This window comes from Carya illinoinensis, chromosome 3, assembly GCF_018687715.1.
Source record: "Carya illinoinensis cultivar Pawnee chromosome 3, C.illinoinensisPawnee_v1, whole genome shotgun sequence".
Classification (NCBI taxonomy): Eukaryota; Viridiplantae; Streptophyta; class Magnoliopsida; order Fagales; family Juglandaceae; genus Carya; species Carya illinoinensis.
The window spans coordinates 21,629,002-21,650,971 of NC_056754.1; the positions used below are offsets into that span (position 1 = coordinate 21,629,002).

Consider the following 21,970-nt stretch of genomic DNA (forward strand, 5'->3'; position numbering starts at 1 on the left):
GTATGACAACTTTGACATATGTCAATGATTCCAAATACCATAACAGAACTAAACACATAGATATTTGTTTTCACAACATTCGAGATGTTGTTGCGCTAGGTGAAGTGATCCTACAACATATCTTTAATAACAAGATGATAGTTGATTCTCTTACTAAGGTTACTAGTAAAAATGTTTTCTAAACCCATGTTAGGAATTTAGGACTTCATCGAATTTGATGTGTTGTATTAAGGATACTTAAGACTTATTGTACATTTGACATTGTTAGTAGCTATTGCATCAGTAAGATTATTGTGCTTATCTCATATTATTAATTAATTGATACTAAGTGAAAAATACACATTTTAATGATGTCACCAGACAAAGATCAGTCCACTCATTTGGATAATCACCTTGTTACTTGAATAGCAAGTAAGATGAGACAAATTGATTACTTTAACGTTTGGAAAGCGATCAAGTAAACATCTTAATACTTTTGGAGCATTCAAGATAAATTTAAAGAATGTCGCCTTAGCTTTGCTAAAATGAGACCTTCAAGAGTCGTATATAAACTATTTGCACAACTTCATGAAACCTTATTTAAATGGAATGTGAGATCTTAAGCAGGTGTTAGATGAGTGACTACTAAGAAACTTAAGTTAAAGTACCTTTGTGATGACTATACTAAGATTCTTATGACGTTTGAATGTGATAAGCTCAATTGAATTGGAGTTCCGTTGTAATATACATTCATACAATATGTGCTATAGATGATCTTATAAGAGAGTGATTGGTTGAGTTACTGTTCCATGACTATGTGAGCACTAATGAATCCATAAATGATCTATTCCTAGTTTTGTGTCATAAGATGAAAATAATGTTTTCTTAGGATCACGGATGATATGGTCATGGGGAGCATGTCTTGGAAAGTAGTTAAATCTAATTAAATTGACATGAGTGCCTAGAAAAAATTGTTGGGATTTTTACTTTTATTTTATGTCTAATAACCTAGGCAATTATGTCATTTTAACTTGATATAATCATGAGCATATTATATAATATGAGGTTAAGAATTGCTTTGAGTTATAACCTCGTGAGGGATTATGAACCCTTGACCTAGTGAGATTAAGTAGTCAGAGGCATAGATGAGGTGTTATGAATGATGTATTATATTAGTAAGAAAGTGACTTAATATAGTACTCCTATTTGTTGCCTTCTAGTTAGGTTGCACCCTTTATTTTCTTATTGTGAGATCATAATGAGATTGTTAATGGGCACGATACCCATTATGGACAAATAGGAGCTGTTAGTAGTGGATATCCCATTACCGTTGATGTGTCCACATGAGTGGGAAAGTTACAAGTAGTTATGTAACTCCATACCATTAAAAGTTAATTAACTCATTATTAGCACTTAACTTCAGGGAAGTTAACTAACTACTCATTAAAAAACTCTATAAATAAGAATTTTACGTAAATTAATGATCTTGATCAACCATCTTGAACTCTTGATCTTGAAATGCGAAATTATCGTAAAAGTCTCTAATAGCCTCCTAAACGATATAGATGTGTAATTACAATAAAGTAACGTAGGCTATAAGACGAATAAAGACAAAAGCTTGTGAAACTTCTACTCTATTTAAAATAATTTGAATTAACCTCATCTAGCATGTTCATTAAGAGTTATTAGATGTTACGTGTCCATGATAATAATTTTAGTAAGGACTTGGCTTGCCTCAAATATCTAAAAGACTCGCATTTCCTGTATTTTGTTTACTTTGTATTGCATATTTCCCTCTTTTATCGTATATGCTGTTCAAACACACACTCTCTCTCTTAATAATGTTAAATATAGTTTTAATGAGTGCAAGTTTCATGTAATTTTTTATAAAAGAATAAAATTTATAATTAAAAATATTAAATTTTTCATATAAATATTATATTTATTTTTTTATATATTTTAAAGCTATAAATATCATTCCTCTTCTTTTTATTTATTTTACTTACTATTGTGTTGCTCTCATACGAATTTTTTCGAGTTTTTGAAGCAGATCATTTCCATAAATTACCCAAGATTTCTTTTTTCAAAAAAAATTATCAAACAAAAGAGACAGAAAACAGAAAAGATCTTTAAGATATGCTCGTCCTTTTTGTTTTTTTGTTTTTTGTTTTTTGTTTTTGAAAAGAAGATATGCTCGTCCTTGTGCTTTAAAAAAGCAACAGTTTTTAGTAATCATTTTCCATCCCGACGTTGTGAAGGGAAATACGTCAAACGACACCGTCTCCATCTCTTTCTACGATCAACTGTACTACATATAAACCCCATCCGAGTGAACTGACAGCGAAGAATGTTAGCTACCATCTTCACATCGTCAGCTTCCAGACTCTTCCACAAACCCTCAGCTTTCTCACTTGTACGGACGCTCTGTCCCTCCGCTTCTCGCCTTCAAGTTCGTTCAATGGCGGACTCTGCTTTCAAGAAAATTCAGATTAAGAGGGACGACACTGTGAGTTTTGCTTACCAGATTTGTAATCAGCTGCTGTGATGTGTGCTTCATTTTCATTTCCTTCCTCATTCTGATTCTTTTTATTTCTTCTTGTTCCTCATTCTGATTAACCGTTTTGTTTTTTTGTAGCCGTTTTTAACTTTTGTTCCTCATTAGGGTTGTAATGTTACCGAGATTTTTTTTGGTAGTTGAAGTTCATTGGGTCTCCTTGTGTAATTGAATGGTTGTGAATCAAATTGCATTGTAAATATAGGTATGACTATCCATGATGTTGAATTGATCTATTGAATAAGGATCAAAGGAAAAATAAACAAATGAAAATGGTAGCCATCCCGGACAACAGATGACTGATTTTGATGGCGATCCTACGGAAATTGTGGCGACAGCGATAAATATTTCCAATGCCCTCCTTGATGATCATCGGTTTTACTGCTAAATGTTTGTTTTAGAAATGATTGGACTATTCTAACTCTATGGATGCCTGAAACACCCGTTGGGAATGACTAGCTTACCGAATACAATTTGTGGGAATTTCATTCATATTACAGAATGATAAACCATATTGTATACATTGCAAAATCATGGGTCATACATTAGCAAATTGTTTTAAATCAGGCAATGCTGCAGCTTCTCTCTGCACCCACTGTGAGATGATTGGTCATACTGTTGATTGATGCTACAAGCTTTATGGGTACCCTCCCGGCCACAAGCTTCATAAACTGAGAGCAAATGCAACCTCTCTTGGCTCCTTTGCTGAAGTTAACTCTGAACCAAGTCTATCGTTGACAAAAGAGCAATATCAAGACCTCATAGCCTTGCTGCACAGCAAGGATTCTTCACCATCCGCCAATCAAATTCAGACGGTTATACCTTCCAACCCTCACTCCTCTTCCGCTGCTAGTATTTCCTTTTTTTTCTCCTTATCTTCTCTTTTGTCTACTCCTTGGATCATTGACATGGGTGCCATGGATCATATGATCTGTAGCACATCCCTTTTCACCACTATCACTGCCACTATTTCACAATCTGTCAAACTCCCCAATGGAGAAATTGCTGTCGTCACACACGTTGGTACCGTGCAAGTGATAGCCACCATTCTCCTCCATAACGTTCTCTGTGTACCATCTTTTAATTTTAATTTGTTGTCTGCTTGTAAGCTTGCACGTCAATTAAATTGTTGTCTCATCTTCCTTTTTAATTAGTGTTTCATACAGGGCCTTTCTTCCTAGACAACGATTGGGAAGGGTAGCATGGAACATGGACTTTACCACCTCGTCCAAGATCTAGTTTGTCCTCAAGCTTTAATCAACACTTTGTCACAAAATTTTCATCCACAAAATTACATTTCAGCTTTTGTACAACCTGCCGATGGTGTCCATGACTTATGGCACTGTCGATTTGGTCACCCCTCTCATAAACGTATGCAATTAATTTCTAATCCTCATGTACTCAAACAGACGAATACAAAGCACATTTTACCATGTTTTGTATGTCCTCTTGCCAAACAGACTTGCCCACCTTTTAATTCTAGCACTCATACGATTACTTCTTATTTTGAAATTATACATTGTGATTTGTGGGGACCCCATTCCATTATTGCCCACAATGGTAGTAGATTTTTCCTTACCATTGTTGATGACTATTCACGCTGCACTTGGGTCTATCTATTGAAAAAGAAATATGATGCTCGCTCATGTCTCAAGTCATTATGTCACTTAGTCGCAAATCAATTCAACACTCAGAGTAAAAATTCTGCATAGCGACAATGGACCTGAGCTTTTCATGGCTGGTTTCTACTCTGAATTAGGCATTATTCACCAAAAAACTTGTGTAGAAACACCCCAGCAAAATGGTTAAGTCGAGCGCAAGCACTGACACCTTCTTCAAGTTGCTCGTGCTCTTCGATTCCAATCTAGCATCCCTCTACGTTTTTGGTCTGACTGTGTTCTTACTGCCACTTATTTGATTAATCGAATTCCCACTCCCCTTCTCCAAAATAAAACTCCCTATGAATTACTTTTTCATAAACCACCTTCTTACTCACATTTACGTGTTTTGGCTGCCTTGCATTTGCATCAACTATTTCACAATATCGTCACAAGTTCAATCCTTGTAGTCGACGTTGTGCATTTCTCAACTACCCTTTTGACGTCAAAGGCTACAAGTTACTTGACCTCAACACCCATCATATTTTTCTATACCGCGATGTTGTTTTCCATGAAACACTCTTCCCATTTCATACTCCCTCCCTTCTTCCGAAACCAAACATACTCTCAACCCCAACACTATCTCCGGATTTCTCCTTACCTAACCTTGATTCCACCTGTGCCACTCCCACGCCTCATACATCTCTCCCTGCTAAACCACACCCATCATCCTCAGCACCTCAAATTTTACTAACAGCACCTTCACCACCACCCCCACCACCACTTCAATTTTCCACACGAACACGCAACACTCTTGCTCACCTCAACAATTACATTTGCCCTTCTCTACTCAAACCACCCCCTTTACAAACAATGGATTCTTCTCATTTGCAGGTGGCCCATGCTTCTAATGATCATTCTTCATTATTTTCTGCGAAAGCACCCCATCCACCTAGTAAAGCCTTTCCTCTCTCTTCCACTCTTTCTTTTCACAAATTATCTTCTTATTTTTCTTTTGCATATGCCATTTCATCCTCCATTGAACCTTCTTCATATGGTGAAGCTATTAAAAATCCTAACTGGTGTGAGGCTATGCGATTTGAAATAGCTACTCTTGAACTCAACAATACTTGGTATCTTGTTGACTTGCTCCCTAGCAAGCGTGCTATCGGCTGCAAGTGGATATTTAAGATTAAATACTATTCTAATGGCAGCATTGAGCGCTACAAGGCACGCTTAGTTGCCAAAGGTTTTACCCAACAGGAAGGGCTCGACTACACGGAAACCCGTGGCTAAATTAGTCACTGTCCGAACTCTGTTAGCGGCTGCATCCATTCAAGGCTGGTTCCTCAAGCAATTCGATGTTCAAAACTCCTTTCTTCACGGCGATTTAGACGAAGAAATCTTCATGCGCAAACCCCCTAGTTTTTCAAAGTGGTCTTCCTCCCAAGTTTGCCGCCTCAACAAAAGTCTCTACGGCTTGAAACAAGCCTTGAGACAATGGTACCAGAATTTTTTTATTTTTATTTTTGATAAGTATGGTACCAGAAATTTTCTAATGCTTTACTTGATTTTGGTTTTCAGAAGTCCAAAGCCGACTATAGCCTTTTTACTCAACTCAAAACATGGATCATTCACTGCCCTCCTTATTTAATATTGATGATATTATCGTTGCTAGCTCTCACATGGAGTCTATTGAAGTTCTTCAAGGATTCCTCAATGGTCACTTTCAAATTAAGTCTCTTGGCAATCTCCGTTACTTTCTTGGCATTGAGGTCGCCCGCTCTCCCAAAGGAATTTCCATCTGCTAGCGTAAATATGCACTCTATATTTTAGCGGATGCTGGCTCACTTGATTCTTGACCCCTCAAATTACCAATGGATCAAAATCTCAAACTTAGCAAAGATGATGGAGATCCTCTCTCAGATCCACTTCCCTAGCGGCGCCTAGTTGGTAGACTCCTCTACCTCACCATCACTCGGCCCGATCTCTGCCACTCAGTCCAGCACTTGAGCCAATTTATGACAGCACCTACAACGACACACCTTTATGCTGGCTCATCAAGTCCTACAGTATGTTAAAAATACTCCTGGACAAGGCCTTCTTTTTTCTTCCCATTCTTTTCTTACTCTTCGTGCATGCTCAGACTCAAATTGGGCCTCCTGTCCAGACTCACGTCGCTTAGTTATAGAGTTTTGCATTTTTCTTGGATGATCACTCATCTCATGGCGATCAAAGAGATAGGTAGTTGTCTCTTGCTCCTTTTCTGAGGCCGAGTATAGGGCCATGGCAACGACTTAATGTGAACTGCAGTGGTTATCTTATATACTTCAAGATTTGCACCTCTCCATTTCTCTTCCAATAGGTTTATACTGTGACAATCAAGCTGCGCTTCACATTGTTAAGAATCCAATTTTTCACAAGTGCACCAAACATATCGAGATGGATGGTCACCTCATCCGCAACAAAATTCAAGCTGGTTTTCTGCGTACTTGCTCCATTCGTTCTTCTTCTTAGCTTGCGGATGTATTCACAAAGGCTCTTCTATCCTCACAATATATACTTCTGTTATCCAAGATGGAAATAGAAAATATCTATTCTCCATCTTGCGGGGGGATATTACAGAATGATATACCAGCTGCTACATTGCCAAACGCCTTAGTGAACATGCAACAGAATTCCCAACAAACTGCCAGCAAATAATTTGTATATTTGTTTAGGGATATTTCAGTACTTTTTTATTGTATAGCTTAGTCGATTCTTTCTATAAGTTCATCACTGTACAGTATAGAGAAAAAAGTGATTGCAGAATTCATTCCTCTTTTGCCTGTCATTTATAATCCTTTTGCTCTGTTTTTCTTCCATTTTCGCTGTGCTCGGATTTGGCCGGCACCATTTTTGCTAACTCTGACAATTCCCTCTAATGGAAGTTGTGGATGAAGTATTTGGTCTTTCGTGCTAGTGTGAATATTGGGAAGAATAAAGTAAAAGCGTTGGCGATTCATTATAATTACTTTTGGATTGAGCAACTTTCAAACATGTTCGTTGCCTTCTCCACGCACATTATACAATTTAATGCTTCACCTTACGAGGAGATTAGTGTCTTAGATTCATGTGGGCTGTGAAATTTGAAAAGGTGATGTTTCTAAATCTTATGGGACATGAGATGTATTTACGATGATGTGTGTTTAGAGGAAGAGAGATGCACTTGTAGCTGCTTTTTCACAAATTTAAGGATACCGGATACCCAGTATGTCAGCTCAATATATTATGCATGTCATGTTAAGGAGTTTCATTGCATCCATCTTAAAAGTCCTCTATATAGCTGAATATTCATACTTTATTACATTTTGCACTGATATTCTGCTTATATACTAATTTATTATTTTCATAATCGATCAGGCATTTGATGCATACATGGTTGGCAAAGAAGATGCTCCTGGGATTGTTGTGCTTCAAGAGTGGTGGGGTGTCGACTTCGAAATCAAGAACCATGCTGTGAAAATTTCTCAACTTGGCCCTGGTTTTAAAGCACTTATCCCAGAGTAACAATACGTGCTTCTTTCTATATAAAAATTAGTTGTTTATCAATGCCATCACTATTCCATATTAGTGTTTTATTTTTTTGATTGTTGTTACTTTTTACTTCTTACTTCAGTTTGTATCGGGGAAAGGTCGGTCTGGATGTTGCAGAAGCACAACATTTGATGGATGGTCTTGATTGGCAAGGTGCTGTGAAAGATATCCGTGCTTCAGTTAACTGGCTTAAAGCAAATGGCTCAAAGAAGGTGTGTTGTTTTTTTTTTGTTGTTGGATAAATAAAGAATCTGAATGACTGATTTATTGCATCATAATAGTATTTTATGATTAACTTAATAAAAAAACATTTTACCATCTATAAAGCTTGGTCCTCAGGGATCAACAATCTATAACTTTGTGTGGGTCCTTTTTTTTACTTTTTTTTTTTTTCCTGTTGCTCACAATTTTATTTGTACTGCCATGTGTGGCCCTGATATTGGCCTTAATGGTACAGGATTATTTCCTATGTATGATCCAATGCATTTGAATGAAGTTATTTTTACTCCTTAGAATGCTTTTTGTACGATGTCACTCCACAAAAAGGCGTATTTAACTAGTGCTTTTTGCTATCCTCATTTACATTGCTGAAGTTTAAGGGATGAATGATATTAACATTTGAAAAGGCAAACTTATGGCTTCATTGTAATAGGTAGGTGTAACGGGTTTTTGCATGGGGGGTGCTCTATCTATTGCTAGTTCTGTTCTGGTTCCTGAGGTTGATGCTGTTGTTGCATTCTATGGAGTTTCGTCATCAGAACTTGCAGACCCTGCCCAAGCTAAGGCTCCCATTCAGGCTCATTTTGGGGAGCTTGATAGTTTTGTTGGCTTTTCTGATGTGACGGTATGGCATCTTCCTTTATAGCCGTCAGTCTTAATCATTATTAGTTATCTTCATTATAGGTTGAAATTTACCATTGCCTATGGCTTAGTTGTTGATGCTAATGAGCTTTTGTTCAATTTTTCTTTTACCTTCCATTGTTTTAAACCATGTGCATGGGTATAAGCCATAATCCCCTATTCATAAATTTTCTAATTCCATTAATATTCTAATTAATAGAAATCTAGATGTGACCTCATTGCAAAAGTTACCAAAGACTCATTTCACTAAGCACTAGCAACTCTCTAGCTTGAGGCATTTAAAGCCTTTCAAAATTGCCAGATGATATTGTTTTGAGTTCTTGCAGTAGTAGTGATTTCCATTTGGGAGCATTAACAGGTGGTGGAATTGTTGAAAAGTATGAGAAGAGAATATGTGGACTAAAGAAGAGGCTAAATGATGATCAAGTTATATCGTGTACCCGTAAACCTTAGATTCAACCATCCCTCTACGGTTAAAATTAAAATTTGTCATAATTAATGTTATGATTACTGAACAATTTAAATGACAACTTCATTGAAATTATTTATAAAAGAAAAGAGGAAAAAGTAACGACCTGCCTTTTTGGTTTGTGCTACATGCTCATTGTATCTTGTGATATATTGAGTTTTCAGGCTGCCAAGGCTTTGGAGGAAAAGCTGAAAGTGTCAGGAGTTCCCTATGAGGTACACATTTATCCAGGTAATGCACATGCTTTCATGAACAGGTCTGCAGATGGTGTGAAGAGGAGGAAGGGCATGGGAATGCCTGATGAGGATGAAGCTGCTGTTGAGCTGGCTTGGTCCCGCTTCCAGTCATGGATGACTCGCTATTTATGTGCTTAGGCAGTTTCATGTTCTGGCATTCTGCTACTACTACCTTGAAGTGTGGCCCTCTACATTAGCCTGAGAGATTTGATGCCCAAATTTGCTGCCTGTTACTCTTCATGGTGATAATGGATATATAATCGTGAGGATTCTACTTGATGGTGAAACTTACAACATTATTCTAGTTTGCTTGTAGTTATGCAAATAAATTAGTTTGTTGTGCAGAGCAATCATATGGTTCTTCCCGACTATTATTTTTTCACCATTAGGTCTGGTTTGGATAAAGATATGCTTTCATCTCATCTTATATCATCTCATTTCAACGTCCAAATATAACAAATATTAACATTTTCAGTTTCAAATCTTCAATTTTTTATCGGAAGTATGCAACTGGTGTGGAGTCGGTGACGGGGGGATCTCCACGTGTTTTATTTGAACGGCTGCTGCTTTGCAAACTACATATCAAAGGAGTCCTTTTAGAATTCAAAACGCGCGTTAGATCTAATGGAAGAAATTGAGTTTCTGTAGATTTCTGGGCTGGTAAGTTAGCACAATGGAAGCCATATCAATCTGCAAAAATTTAAATAAAAAAAAAAAAGAGAAAAAATAAAAAGAAAAAGAATTTTATGCCAATAAGAAAAAAATTTTAAATTCTAAGAAACAGATTTTCTTGTTCAGGTATCAGAAGGCTTAAACTGGACCAAAGATACTAACTAGAAGGAAGGAAAATAGCGTTTACTCTTGTTGTTTAAGACATAGGAGAGAGAGAGAGCGTGTTTGTTGTACCCGCTTTGCACCACATCCACAACTATGCTGTTTATTATTTATTAATTTTTGAAAAACTCTTGCTGCAGTCGCCTGGTGCAGCTGAGGGGCAAACGGGTCTGACATGGAGAAAATAAAAACGCATCGTTTTAACGAGTTTAGTTACTTTTTGACATTTTCTCAAATTTACCCTACCTCCTTCACTTTCCCTCCCTCCCTCGATTTCTCTCCCTCGAAGATGATTTCCATTTCGCCGTCACTGAGACTCAGTATTTCTCTCCCTTCAAGACGAAGACCTCTCTCCCCAAGACAAATAAACAAGTTCCAGTTCTCCAAAATGAAGAAAACAAAAGCAGCCAATCATTTGTGAAGATATCACATGCACTCGTGCTCTCTCTGTTTCTTCTCTATTGTCTCTATTTTCATATCTCGCTGTTGATTTGCTGGAATCCTAATTTGATCTATTAGGAACTTAAAGACTCAGGTTAGTACACAATCTTTGGTGACAACTGGGTTGGCTTTGTTAGATTTTTATGGTGTGCCTCTGGTCGAGAGTGTTTGGAGACTCACCGTTGGGTTTTTTTTTTTTTTTTTTTTGGTCTGGAGGAGTAGACTACTGAACGATTAGGGACTAGTTGAGAAATCAAACGGGTTGGATTTCTAACTTGACAATTGAAAATGCTTCATTTATTTTAACTAGGTAAAATTCAATACTTTCAAAAATTTTAGAGGCTCCAACAAACACATAATAATTCACAGTATTAAAATAAAAGAAAACATATGGAGCTTACTTAATACTAGTCGGCTCTGATAATTATCTGGTAACATCCATATTATTATCATTTCATAAGGGCATCATTCTTATTTGGTCCCTCAAATTCGTTGTTTTAGTTGACGAAATTTAGATTGAGAAAAGAAAAAGAAAAACCTTTACCAATGGAGACCCACAGAGAAGACCCACAAAGAATACCCACAAAAATGGAGACCCACGGTGAACACGAAGATTCCTTCTTCCTTCTTTCTTTTTTTTCCTCCCTTTTTTTTTTCCCTCCGGTGAACACGACTGGACAACCATCATACATGAAGCCAACGACTGAGAAACATTTTTTTTTTCCGATGAACACGACTGGACAACCATTACAAATGAAGCCAATGATTGAGAAACCATTATATGCGATCGAAAGAAACAGATGCCATACGAGCGAGAACACGAAGACCGAGCTCTGTTTCTTCGATTTTTCTTCCAGTTTCTGGCGAGTTTCTTTGCCTTTTTTTTTGCTTTTATTGTTTTTTTTTTAAATCTGACGTGGCGTCCTGACTACATACCGTTTGAATAATCCGACTGTATATAGAAAAACTGTTAAGTTTTTTAGAGATCGAGGGGTACTATAAAAAAATAGTTATATTATATATTATTATTTTTACATATATATATATATATATATTTTTTTTTTATGTATTCCACTTATATAATTGATAAAATCAATTATTTTATATTAAAAAAATGACGCAACTAATCATATTAATGAAGTTTATAAAAAATATGTAAAAATAACTGCAATTAAAATTTTTTTTAAAAAAGTAATCGTGTAAATGAGGGAGATGGGATTTGAGCAGCAAGCGAGGGGGGTGCAATGCAATCTAAGAGAGAGAGAGAAGTCGTGGATGGTAGAATGCAGAAATAGGAGAGAGAGAGAGAGAGCACAAAACCGAGTCTATGAATTTTTTATTCTATCTCCTGTCTGATGTGGGACCCAGCCATGTTAGCCACTTAAACATCGACTCTGCAAATCAGATTGTATATAGAAGAAATGTTAACTAATTATTATATCTTTAAAATTTCAAACAAAACATTAAAAAAAATCAAATTTTCAAATCTCAAATAAAAATAATATTAATAAATTATTTTCATTAATAATATTTTAACGTTATAATTTTTTTATTTAGTTTTTTCTCTAATTTTCTAAAATTTTATAAAATATTTTAATTCAAACTATTTCACTACTATTTACCAACCATTTTAACTTATCTTATCTTAACTCACTATTTAAACCAAAGCTATATTTGGAAGATGAACCAAACTCAACTCATCTAAAACCAATCATTGATGGGATCCACTACTTTTTTAATTTTTCATAAAAAATTAAACTCATCTTAACCTACTTCATACATTTCAAACAAAAAAGTTAAATCTATTTCAACTTAAAAAAAAGTTAAATCTATTTCAACTTAAAAAAGTTAAACACATCTCAATGAGACTTACAAAATATTACTATTCACAACTTAACTTAACTCATTTCAATATTCAAAAGCAACCTTAAATCTTTCACCCTTGTTTTTCCTCCCCTGATGCAACAGTCTTCTATCATGGTTTCTCAAGTCCCTACGAATCCTATCAATTTCTCGGAAAATAAAAACTTCAATGAATATATTATTGCCCTTGTAAATGGGACTGAACACATTATTAATATTCAAAGTGTTAGGACCTGAATAAATTTTCTACAAAGTCTTGATTCTCTTGTGAATGCTCATGGTTTGGTACTACATGGACATTACTACTTTGCCAATGTCCATAAATTGGGTGAACGTGGAAATTTGGGATTTTATGGAAAGTTGGCTTGGAAAATTGGGTCTTGAAGAAGCTTTGAAGGGCTCGTTTGGATATTAAAAATATATCATCATATCTATGAAATAGTTTGTAAATAATAGCGAAAAGATTAAATAATTTGTGAATAGTAAGAAAATAGTTTTAGAATATTTGAGAACAGTTGTGTTCTCAAATTGGCCCTAAAAGCCTCCAGATTTAGGCTAGAAATAATAGGAGATTAGGGATGGGCTCCGACTCCAATGGAATTGGATTCATCAACTCTGAGCTTCGACTCTGATAAACATCGGAGTCCAAAAACAACTCTGTCTTCGACTCCAAGAGAGAGATAACTCTAGCCCCACTCCACTTAATCAGAGTTGGAGTCAAAGTTCCGGTCGAAGTTGAGGTTTTCCTTTTGAATTTTCTTACCCACTTGCACTTTCCCAAATCCCAAACAAAACTTAAGAAATTTTCTTACCCATTACCCAAACAAGGCCAAGTTGTATTTGGGCTCATGTGATACACGTGTGATATTTTAGTAGATACTCAAATAGTGTATCAGACTATATATTAGTTGGATATTGACTAGGCCTAGTATCACAATAGGGGCATTGTAGTTAATTCCATTGCTAACTTTCTGTTATGATTTTACTATGTAATGGGAGAATGCTCCTTCATAAGGAATACACACGAGAAAATCCAAGGCATTTTGCCCCAATTTATTGTCTCTCTTCTTTTACATTTTGTTTAATTCTTCACTCACTTTTAGTGGGTTCCATCAATTTGCCATAAGAGCTATCGATTCTAGGGGAATGTAATTGTAATGGTAGAAGGGACTAGTCTAGATATAAGGAAGTAGAGAAACCAATGCTGGGGGATGAAACAACATCAGGACCTGCAAGAACAAAAAGTTGAAAATCATTAAAAGTCGTTAGTTGATTTAGCAACAAAGATGAATCTATTATTGGATACTCTTAATAGGGAAAACACCCACCCTCGACACCACAATACCAAATCCCACAAAGAGGAGTTTCAATTTGAAGGTTCAGAGGATCATGGGAGCATATAGTTTAGATTTATCAAGTTGGATTTTCCAATGTTTGATGGGGAAAATCCTACTGGGTGGGTGGGTATACAAGGTTGTTAGTGTAAAAAATATGTATGTTGGCATATTCATGTGACAACTTATGTAAAATTGTGTTGTAATAATGTTAAAGTGGGTTAAAGTGAATAGGGATTGAATTGAGCTTAACATGGCTCGAACATAACTCGTACGGAGAGTTCACTCAACAGGCGATTGACATGATGTTCAACCAGATTTCTAGACAGAAAGTTCGCTCATCACCAACTTCGCACGGCAGTTGAGTAGAACCTAGACAGAGAGTTCACTCAACCCTCGTTTGACATGAAGCTCGAGTTGAAATCCAGACAAAGTTTGCTCAAGACTCGCTTGACTCATGGCTCGAACGACTCCTAAAGTATAACTTACGCTCGACATTTAACTCGAGCGAATATTTAGAAATATGGCTCTTACTAGGATTTGAGCATCGTATTCCTTGGTGTGGACGAGCTATAATAGAGCCTCTTCTAAGAGCACTTGAGAGAATTACTCTTCTAAATTTAAAGTTGATTCTCTCTTGAAAAATATATCTCCATCATATCACACTCACGGTTAAACACAATTGAGTCAACTGGTGTGGATGAGGTCATTGGCCAGAAGGTTTTCTGATCTACCATTGATGTAGAGATTGAGAGGTTCTTGTGAGAAGTTATAGAAAGGTTGGAGTTCCAGCATTGTATGCGTGTAGAGATTGAATGGGTCACTCGTGATGTTGCAAGCTAAGTTTAGCCACTACAAAGGTTTTGTGAGTGCTTCTAAAATGGTTGTACAAACTAAAATTTCTATAATGGATTTGAGGTGATGACTTACACCGGGAGTGGTTTTAGATTTTGAAGACATTCTTTAGATGAGTTTCCACTTTGTGACCAAATTGTTGTATTGATTATTTGTGTGATTTGTTTCATTGATTAATTGTTTGTTTAACAATATTTTTGAATAGACCACCAAAATTGAATTACACCTATTCATCACCTCTAGGTGTTATGTTGGGGTGGAACCACTACATTCTCAATTAATATCAGAGTGGATTCACTCTGCTAAGATTTAGTTCTTGAGTGTTATCATGTATTAGTGGTTAGAATGGATAGGTCTCAATCACTCTTATCAGCATCATATTTTGATGGTAGCAACTATGCCTATTGGAAAGTTCAAATGAGAACTTTTATGACATCTGTAGGTGAACGAGTGTGGGTATATATAGCAGGAGGATGGAGACAACTTGTTACAATCATTGATGGAAATGAAATTCTAGAAAGGATGGAAGATTGGACTAAAGATGAAACTATTGATTGTAATTGTAAATTTGGAATAGCAAAAGCCTGAATGCGATTTTTATGGATGTGTCACCTAAGGAGTTCAAGCAAATCTACATGTGTGAAACTACCAAAGAGACATGATATATTCTAGAGATCACCCATTAAGGTACCAAGGTTGTAAAAAATTCTAAACTTCAAATGTTGACTACTAACTTTCAAGGTTGTAAAGAATTCTAAACTTTAAATGTTGACCACTAACTTTAAAGAACTTATAATGAAGGATGATAAAACCTTTGATGTGTTCTATGCCAATCTGAATGACATTTTCAATTCAAGTTTTAATCTTGGGGACAAACAGAATTGGAAGGAAGGTCCTTAGCTCTATACCTAAGAGATTTCATCCCAAAGTCATAGCAATTGAAGAGAACAAAAACTTGGATAACATGAGGATTGAACAATTGGTTGATTCTCTAGAAACCTATGAATATACTCTTCTACAGTCAAAGAAAAATAAGTCCATAGCTCTCAACACAGTGAAAAAGGAGTCAAATAAATCATCTAATGAAGTTGCCATGAGTGACAAGGAGATAGCCTTTTATGTGAAAAAATTCAGAAAAATATTTGCATTTAAAAATAATAAGAACCAGGGATAGGAGAAGAAAATGTTTGAAAGATTCAACAGATTCAATGGAGGTCCAGGGAACAAGGAAATGAGCTCTAAGAAATACACTAGAGCTATCAAAGACATGGTACAATCAAATGTACAGTGTCATGAATGTCATGACTTTGGGCACATTTACTTTGAGTGTGCTAATTACAAAAAAGCCAAAGAAAGAGCAAAGATTGTGTCCTTGAATGAGAATGAGTCTGAGTCAAGTGACTCATCGGAGAACTCTTCTCTGAAGAAAAATCTCAACTACATAATGTTCACTTCTTCTGTTGGTGACAAAAGTCACTGTAGTGAACAAGTATTTGATGACGGGAGTATATCTGGAAATCATTTCAAGTATGAAGACAAATTGCAGGAAATCTATGAGAAGTTTTATAAGGAATTTGTGAAATTGGGGAAACTCATTAAAAATCTACAAAGGAGAAAAGGAAAGTTTTCAAGGAAAACTAGATGAAGTCATTGGTCTAGTAGATCAATTACAAAAAGGGAATGTGCCACTTGAAGAAAAAGTAAAAATTCAGGAAAGTGGGCTGTGTTTGTTAAACACTAAACTTCAGAAATTTTTGAATGGAACACAAAAGCTTGACCAATTACTAGGTGTAGGGAAGTCCTCTAGTGACAAGAGTGGTCTAGGCTACATTGAAAAAAAAAATCTCATGTTCCTTCAACTTTAAAAGCCTCCTATGAACATATAGGAAAAATAGTGTTCATTCTTGCATCGACTAAAAATAGGAATGCTCACCCATCTAAAAAAGGGTAAGAAACCCTTAAATGAGCAAAAGTCTGCACCAACTCCCAAGAGACAGAGCTCGCAAAACGAGCCCTATATATCATCATCGTGCGAACATTTGTCATGTTAGACCAAATTGCTTTGAATTAAAAAGTCACCCTGTATATGCTTTTACATCCTCTAATAGTAGGACTACATATTCTCCTAAAATGGATAAAAATTTCATAAATGCTCTTGTTGAACCCAAGATTTCAAGTTTTGTGTAATTATATATTTACACATGGATTTTGATAATAACAAATGAATTCAAAGAATAAAGAAGTCTCAAGCTCAAGTTGTCTATACAATGGAGTCAAGCACATCAAGGAAACAAGCATGAGCAAGAAGGGAACAAGTTCACATTAAAATTATAGAGTAATGTTGTAAATCTCTTCAAAATTCGAAATTAGGATTAATGCTCAAAATTAATATTTTATCATAAAGCATTAAAATACTTTTTTCACATGTGCATGAATTTTTTTGAAAATTAAATTTGAAAATTTTGAAAGATGATTGATTGTCATCTTTTACATGTGCATGCCTTGATTAAAGGGTTAAACTTTGAAAATATTAAAGATGATTGATTGTCATCTTTCACATGTGCATGTTTTATTTGAATATTTTCAAAAGTGATTGATGCTTTTTTAGACTTATACAAAAGGTAGATGATTTTGTTTGAAAAATTTGAAAAGTAAAGTGTGCTCATTTTGTCATATATAAAAAGTAAAAGATTAGGTTTGAATTTTTTGAAAAGGAAAGTGTGCTCATTTTGTCATATGCCAAAAGTAGAAGATTATGTTTGATTTTTTTGAGAAAGTGAATGATGTTGTCTTTGACAATTGAAAAAGAAGAACCTTTTATTTGAATTTTTTGACAAAGTGAATGATGTTGTCTTTGACATGTGAATCTTTTTAAATTTGAATATGAAGTCTCACATGCCTATAAATAAATCATTTGAGAGCTTCAGATTCACAACACCAAGAGCATACAACATTCATTCAAAGCTTTCATTCTCTCTTCTCTAAGCATTGAGCCTTAATCCTTGTTCATTTTAAGAGATATAGTTTGCGCTGCATTGTTCTTATTTCACTCATTGATGAGTGTTTTCTGATAACCTACCCACTATCAGCTTTTGTATCAGAAAAAGGGTGTGTATAACCCTTGTGGGTATAGAAAGTATTCTACACGGGAAATAATTGAATCACCACGTGTAAGGTGATTGCAAGTGTAGAGGGTGTTCTACACGGATCCTTTGTAGCGGTGTTGTTCAAAAGTGTAATAGGTTTCTATCTCCACCTGAAGGAGGTTGAATAGTGAATTTGGGAATCCTCAAGAGGTAGCTTGAGGCGAGGACGTAGGCAGTGGGGCCGAACCTCGTTAACATACTGAGTTTGCTTCTCTTACCCTTACTCTTTATATTTATTGTTATTTCATATTTTGTTTATATTTTATATTATATATTTGATTTATAATTGTTATTTTTTTTAATACAAATCAATTCACCCCCCCTCTTGTGTTAGTCATCTGGGCAACAATTGGTATCAGAGCTGAGAGCTCTATTATAAGACTAACTATCTTTTGAGTTAAGATCTTATGGCTAACATTTCAGCTTCGTTTGGTGAAGGTCAATCTAGCAGTCGGCCTCCACTCTTTTGTGGAGATAATTACTCATTCTGGAAAGTTAGAATGAGAATATTCCTTCAGGCTCAAGGTCAAGAAATCTGGAAATGTATTGTAAATGGACCTTATATTCCAATAAAAGTGGTTGATGGAGTAAATGTCAAAAAGGAAGAAGAAGAGTTTGATCGTGAAGACGATAGACTTTATACTTTGAATTTAACTGCTATGAATTTATTATTTAATGCTCTCAATGGAAATGAGTTTAATAGAATAATGACTTGTGCTACGGCAAAAGAAATTTGGGATAACTTGGAAGTTATTTATGAAGGAACTTCGCAAGTCAAGGAATCAAAAATTTATATTCTTACTAATGAATATGAAATGTTTAAGATGAACAATAATGAATCTATTTCTAGTATGCACACTCGTTTTACTAACATCATAAACAGCTTGACAGCTCTTGGCAAAGTTTATTCCAAGGTAGAGGTAGTAAGAAAAATTCTCAACTCTCTACCAAAACGCTGGGAATCAAAAGTGACAGCGATTCTTGAAGCTAGAGACCTCAAGAAGCTCGAAGTCAATGAACTCATTGGGTCACTTATCACCCATGAGTACACATTGAAAAGAGGAGAAGAAGAAGGAAAGCCAAAGAAGAGCTTAGCACTTAAAGCTGTTCCTCATGAAAGTGAAAGTGATGAAGATGAGGAAAATGAAGATAAAGATGAAGAAGTTGCGATGATAACAAGAAGAATTCAGAGGTTCTTGAAGAAAAATAGAACTCCTCCAAGGAAATCTTTCAAAAAGTTTTCCAAGAAAGATTCAGGTAAAAATGACACTTTAATTTGTTATAAATGCAATAAACCTGGTCATATCAAACCAGATTGTCCTCTGCTAAAGAAAGATCGAAACAAGGGCAAGAAAGCAATAAAAACTACATGGGATGATGATTCAAGTAGTTCAGATAGTGAAGCAAGCAATGGAGAATTAGCAAATCTTTGTCTTATGGCTAAAGATGACATTGAGGTAACAAATCTTGATAATATTGAAGATCCTTCATATGAAAAAATGCAAAATGTTTTAGAATAGGCATATGAGGAATTTGTAAAATTGGGTATCAAGTATACTGCTTTGAAAAAGAAAAATTCTTTTTTAACAAACGAAATTGAAATTTTAAGAAAAGAAAGTATCATTTTGAAAGATGAAAATCTTGAATTAAATAAGAAGAAAACCGATTTAGAAAATATTATTGAAAACTTTACGAATGGAAAAAGAAATTTTGAAAAACTTCTTGGTAGTCAAATATGTGTTTTTGACAAGGCAGGTTTGGGATATATGCCAAAACAAAAATACAAACCTTATAAAAATTTCTTTGATAATCATTCTACATCAAAAACTAATATTCAAAATTCTTTTCATAAAAATAATTTTGTCAAAAAAGGATATTATTATAATCATTCAAGTTTTTCATATATGTCACATGCTATTTGCAATTTTTGTAATAGAAATGGTCATAATTATCATACTTGTCCTATTAGAAGAAATCATACAATGACTATTAGGGCCATATGGGTACCTAAAAATCTTGTTTCTTCTAATACTAATAAATAAAGGACCCAAAGAACTTGGGTACGAAGAAAAATCATTTTAATTGTTTTTATAGATATGCATGAAGTCTTCCACGAGCAAAAACAAATGGTTTTTAGATGGTGATGTTCAAGACACATGACGGGAGACAAGACTAAGTTCTTTGATCTTAGATCTAAAGAAGAAGGACACGTGACATTTGGAGACAACTCGAAAGGGAAGATCGTGGGAATAGGTAAAATTGGTAATGAATCTTCTCTCATAATTGAAGATGTTATACTTGTTGAAGGTCTAAAACATAATCTTTTGAGCATAAGTCAATTATGTGATAAACGATTTACAGTTACTTTCAAAATGGATAAGTGCATTATTTTGAATGATCATGATTGTAATATTTGTTTTATTGCTTTTAGAAACAATAATGTTTATACAATTGATTTTGAAGAAATTACCTCACAAGATGCTATTTGCTTTTCAGTTCAAAATGAAACTAGTTGGTTATGACATAGAAGATTAGGTCATGCCAACGTGGAACTTATTTCCAAACTTTCAAAAAATGATCTTGTGAGAGGTTTACCAAAAACATATTTTCTTAAAGACAAAATTTGTGATGCATGTCAATTTGGTAAACAAACAAAAACTTCTTTTAAAACTAAGAAACATATTTCCACTACTAGACCATTGCAACTGATACACATGGATCTTTTTGGACCAAATAGAGTTGCAAGTCTAGGAGGAAAATATTATGCATTTGTTATTGTTGATGATTTCTCTAAATATACTTGGGTCATCTTTCTTGCTCATAAAGATGAGGCACATAATGACTTTACCAATTTATGCAAGAGAATTCAAAATGAAAAGGGATATATTATTTCAAGTATCCGAAGTGATAGGGGAAAAGAGTTTGTTAATAAAAATATTGAAACATTTTGTGATAAAAACGGTTTTGTGCATAATTTTTCTACTCCTCGAACTCCTCAACAAAATTGGGTAGTAGAGAGGAAAAATAGATCTCTTCAAGAGATAGCAAGAACAATGCTCAATGAGAACAACTTGCCTAGTTATTTTTGGGCCGAAGCGGTAAGTACTGCATGTTATGTTATAAATAGAGTTATGCTAAGGTCTAAGTTAGATAAAACCCCCTATGAGCTTTGGAATGAGAAAAACCCAACATTGGTTACTTTCATGTATTTGGATGCAAATGTTTTATTTTGAATGACAGGGATAATTTAGGCAAATTTGATGCAAAATCTGATGAATGTATCTTTCTCGGGTATTCTACTAATAGTAAAGCTTATAGAGTATTCAATAAAAAGACTTCGACTGTACAAGAATCTATGCATATAGTATTTGATGAATCTAATTCTTCACTCTCCAAGAAATCTATTGATGAAGAAACATGAGGTATAAATAATACGGAAAGTCTCAATCTCAACAAAGAGAAAACAATAGAGGAAGTTCAACATGGAGCCATCAGGAAAGATCATCAAAATTTAATACAAGATGCAACCAAACAGTAAACATTTGTGAAAGATCATCCAGTGAAACAAATTTTGGGAGAACCTTCACAAGGTGTAAGTACTCGATCATCTCTTGAAAATATTTGCAATCATACTGCTTTTCTATCTCAAATTGAACCCAAAAATATTGATGACGCACTTCTTGATGAATCTTGGATTCTAGCTATGCAAGAAGAGTTGAATTAATTTGAAAGAAATGATGTTTGGACACTTGTTCCTAGACCCAAAAATCATACTATTATTGGAACAAAATGGGTTTTTAGAAACAAGAAAGATGAGTTCGGAGTCATTACTAGAAATAAGGCTCGACTTGTAGCCCAAGGTTTTAATCAAGAAGAAGGAATCGATTATGATGAGACATATGCACCTGTCGCAAGATTAGCAGCTATTCGAATGCTACTTACATATGCTTGTTATAAAGATTTTAACTTTTTCAAATGGATGTTAAAAGTGCTTTCTTAAATGGTTTTATAAATGAAGAGGTATATGTTGAGCAACCTCCAGGTTTTGAAACTCATATTTCCCCAAATCATGTTTTCAAACTCACAAAAACACTATATGGATTTAAACAAGCTCCTAAAGCTTGGTACGAGAGACTCAGTGGTTTCTTGATTGAAAAAGGTTTTTCAAAATGAAAAATCGACACAACTCTTTTCATTAAATATGAAAATGATGATATTCTTTTG

At 34.9% G+C, this 21,970-nt stretch overlaps 1 protein-coding gene across 1 annotated transcript; it reads left to right on the forward strand.

Annotated features, from left to right (window-relative positions):
- Nucleotides 1-2,230: 2,230 nt before the first annotated feature.
- LOC122303789 (protein usf) lies at nucleotides 2,231-9,623 on the forward strand. Its single transcript, XM_043115744.1, has 5 exons — nucleotides 2,231-2,485; nucleotides 7,534-7,676; nucleotides 7,790-7,919; nucleotides 8,360-8,551; nucleotides 9,202-9,623. The coding sequence occupies exons 1-5, from the start codon at nucleotides 2,327-2,329 to the stop codon at nucleotides 9,409-9,411; spliced, it is 834 nt and encodes a 277-aa protein (XP_042971678.1). The 5' UTR covers nucleotides 2,231-2,326; the 3' UTR covers nucleotides 9,412-9,623.
- Nucleotides 9,624-21,970: the final 12,347 nt, after the last annotated feature.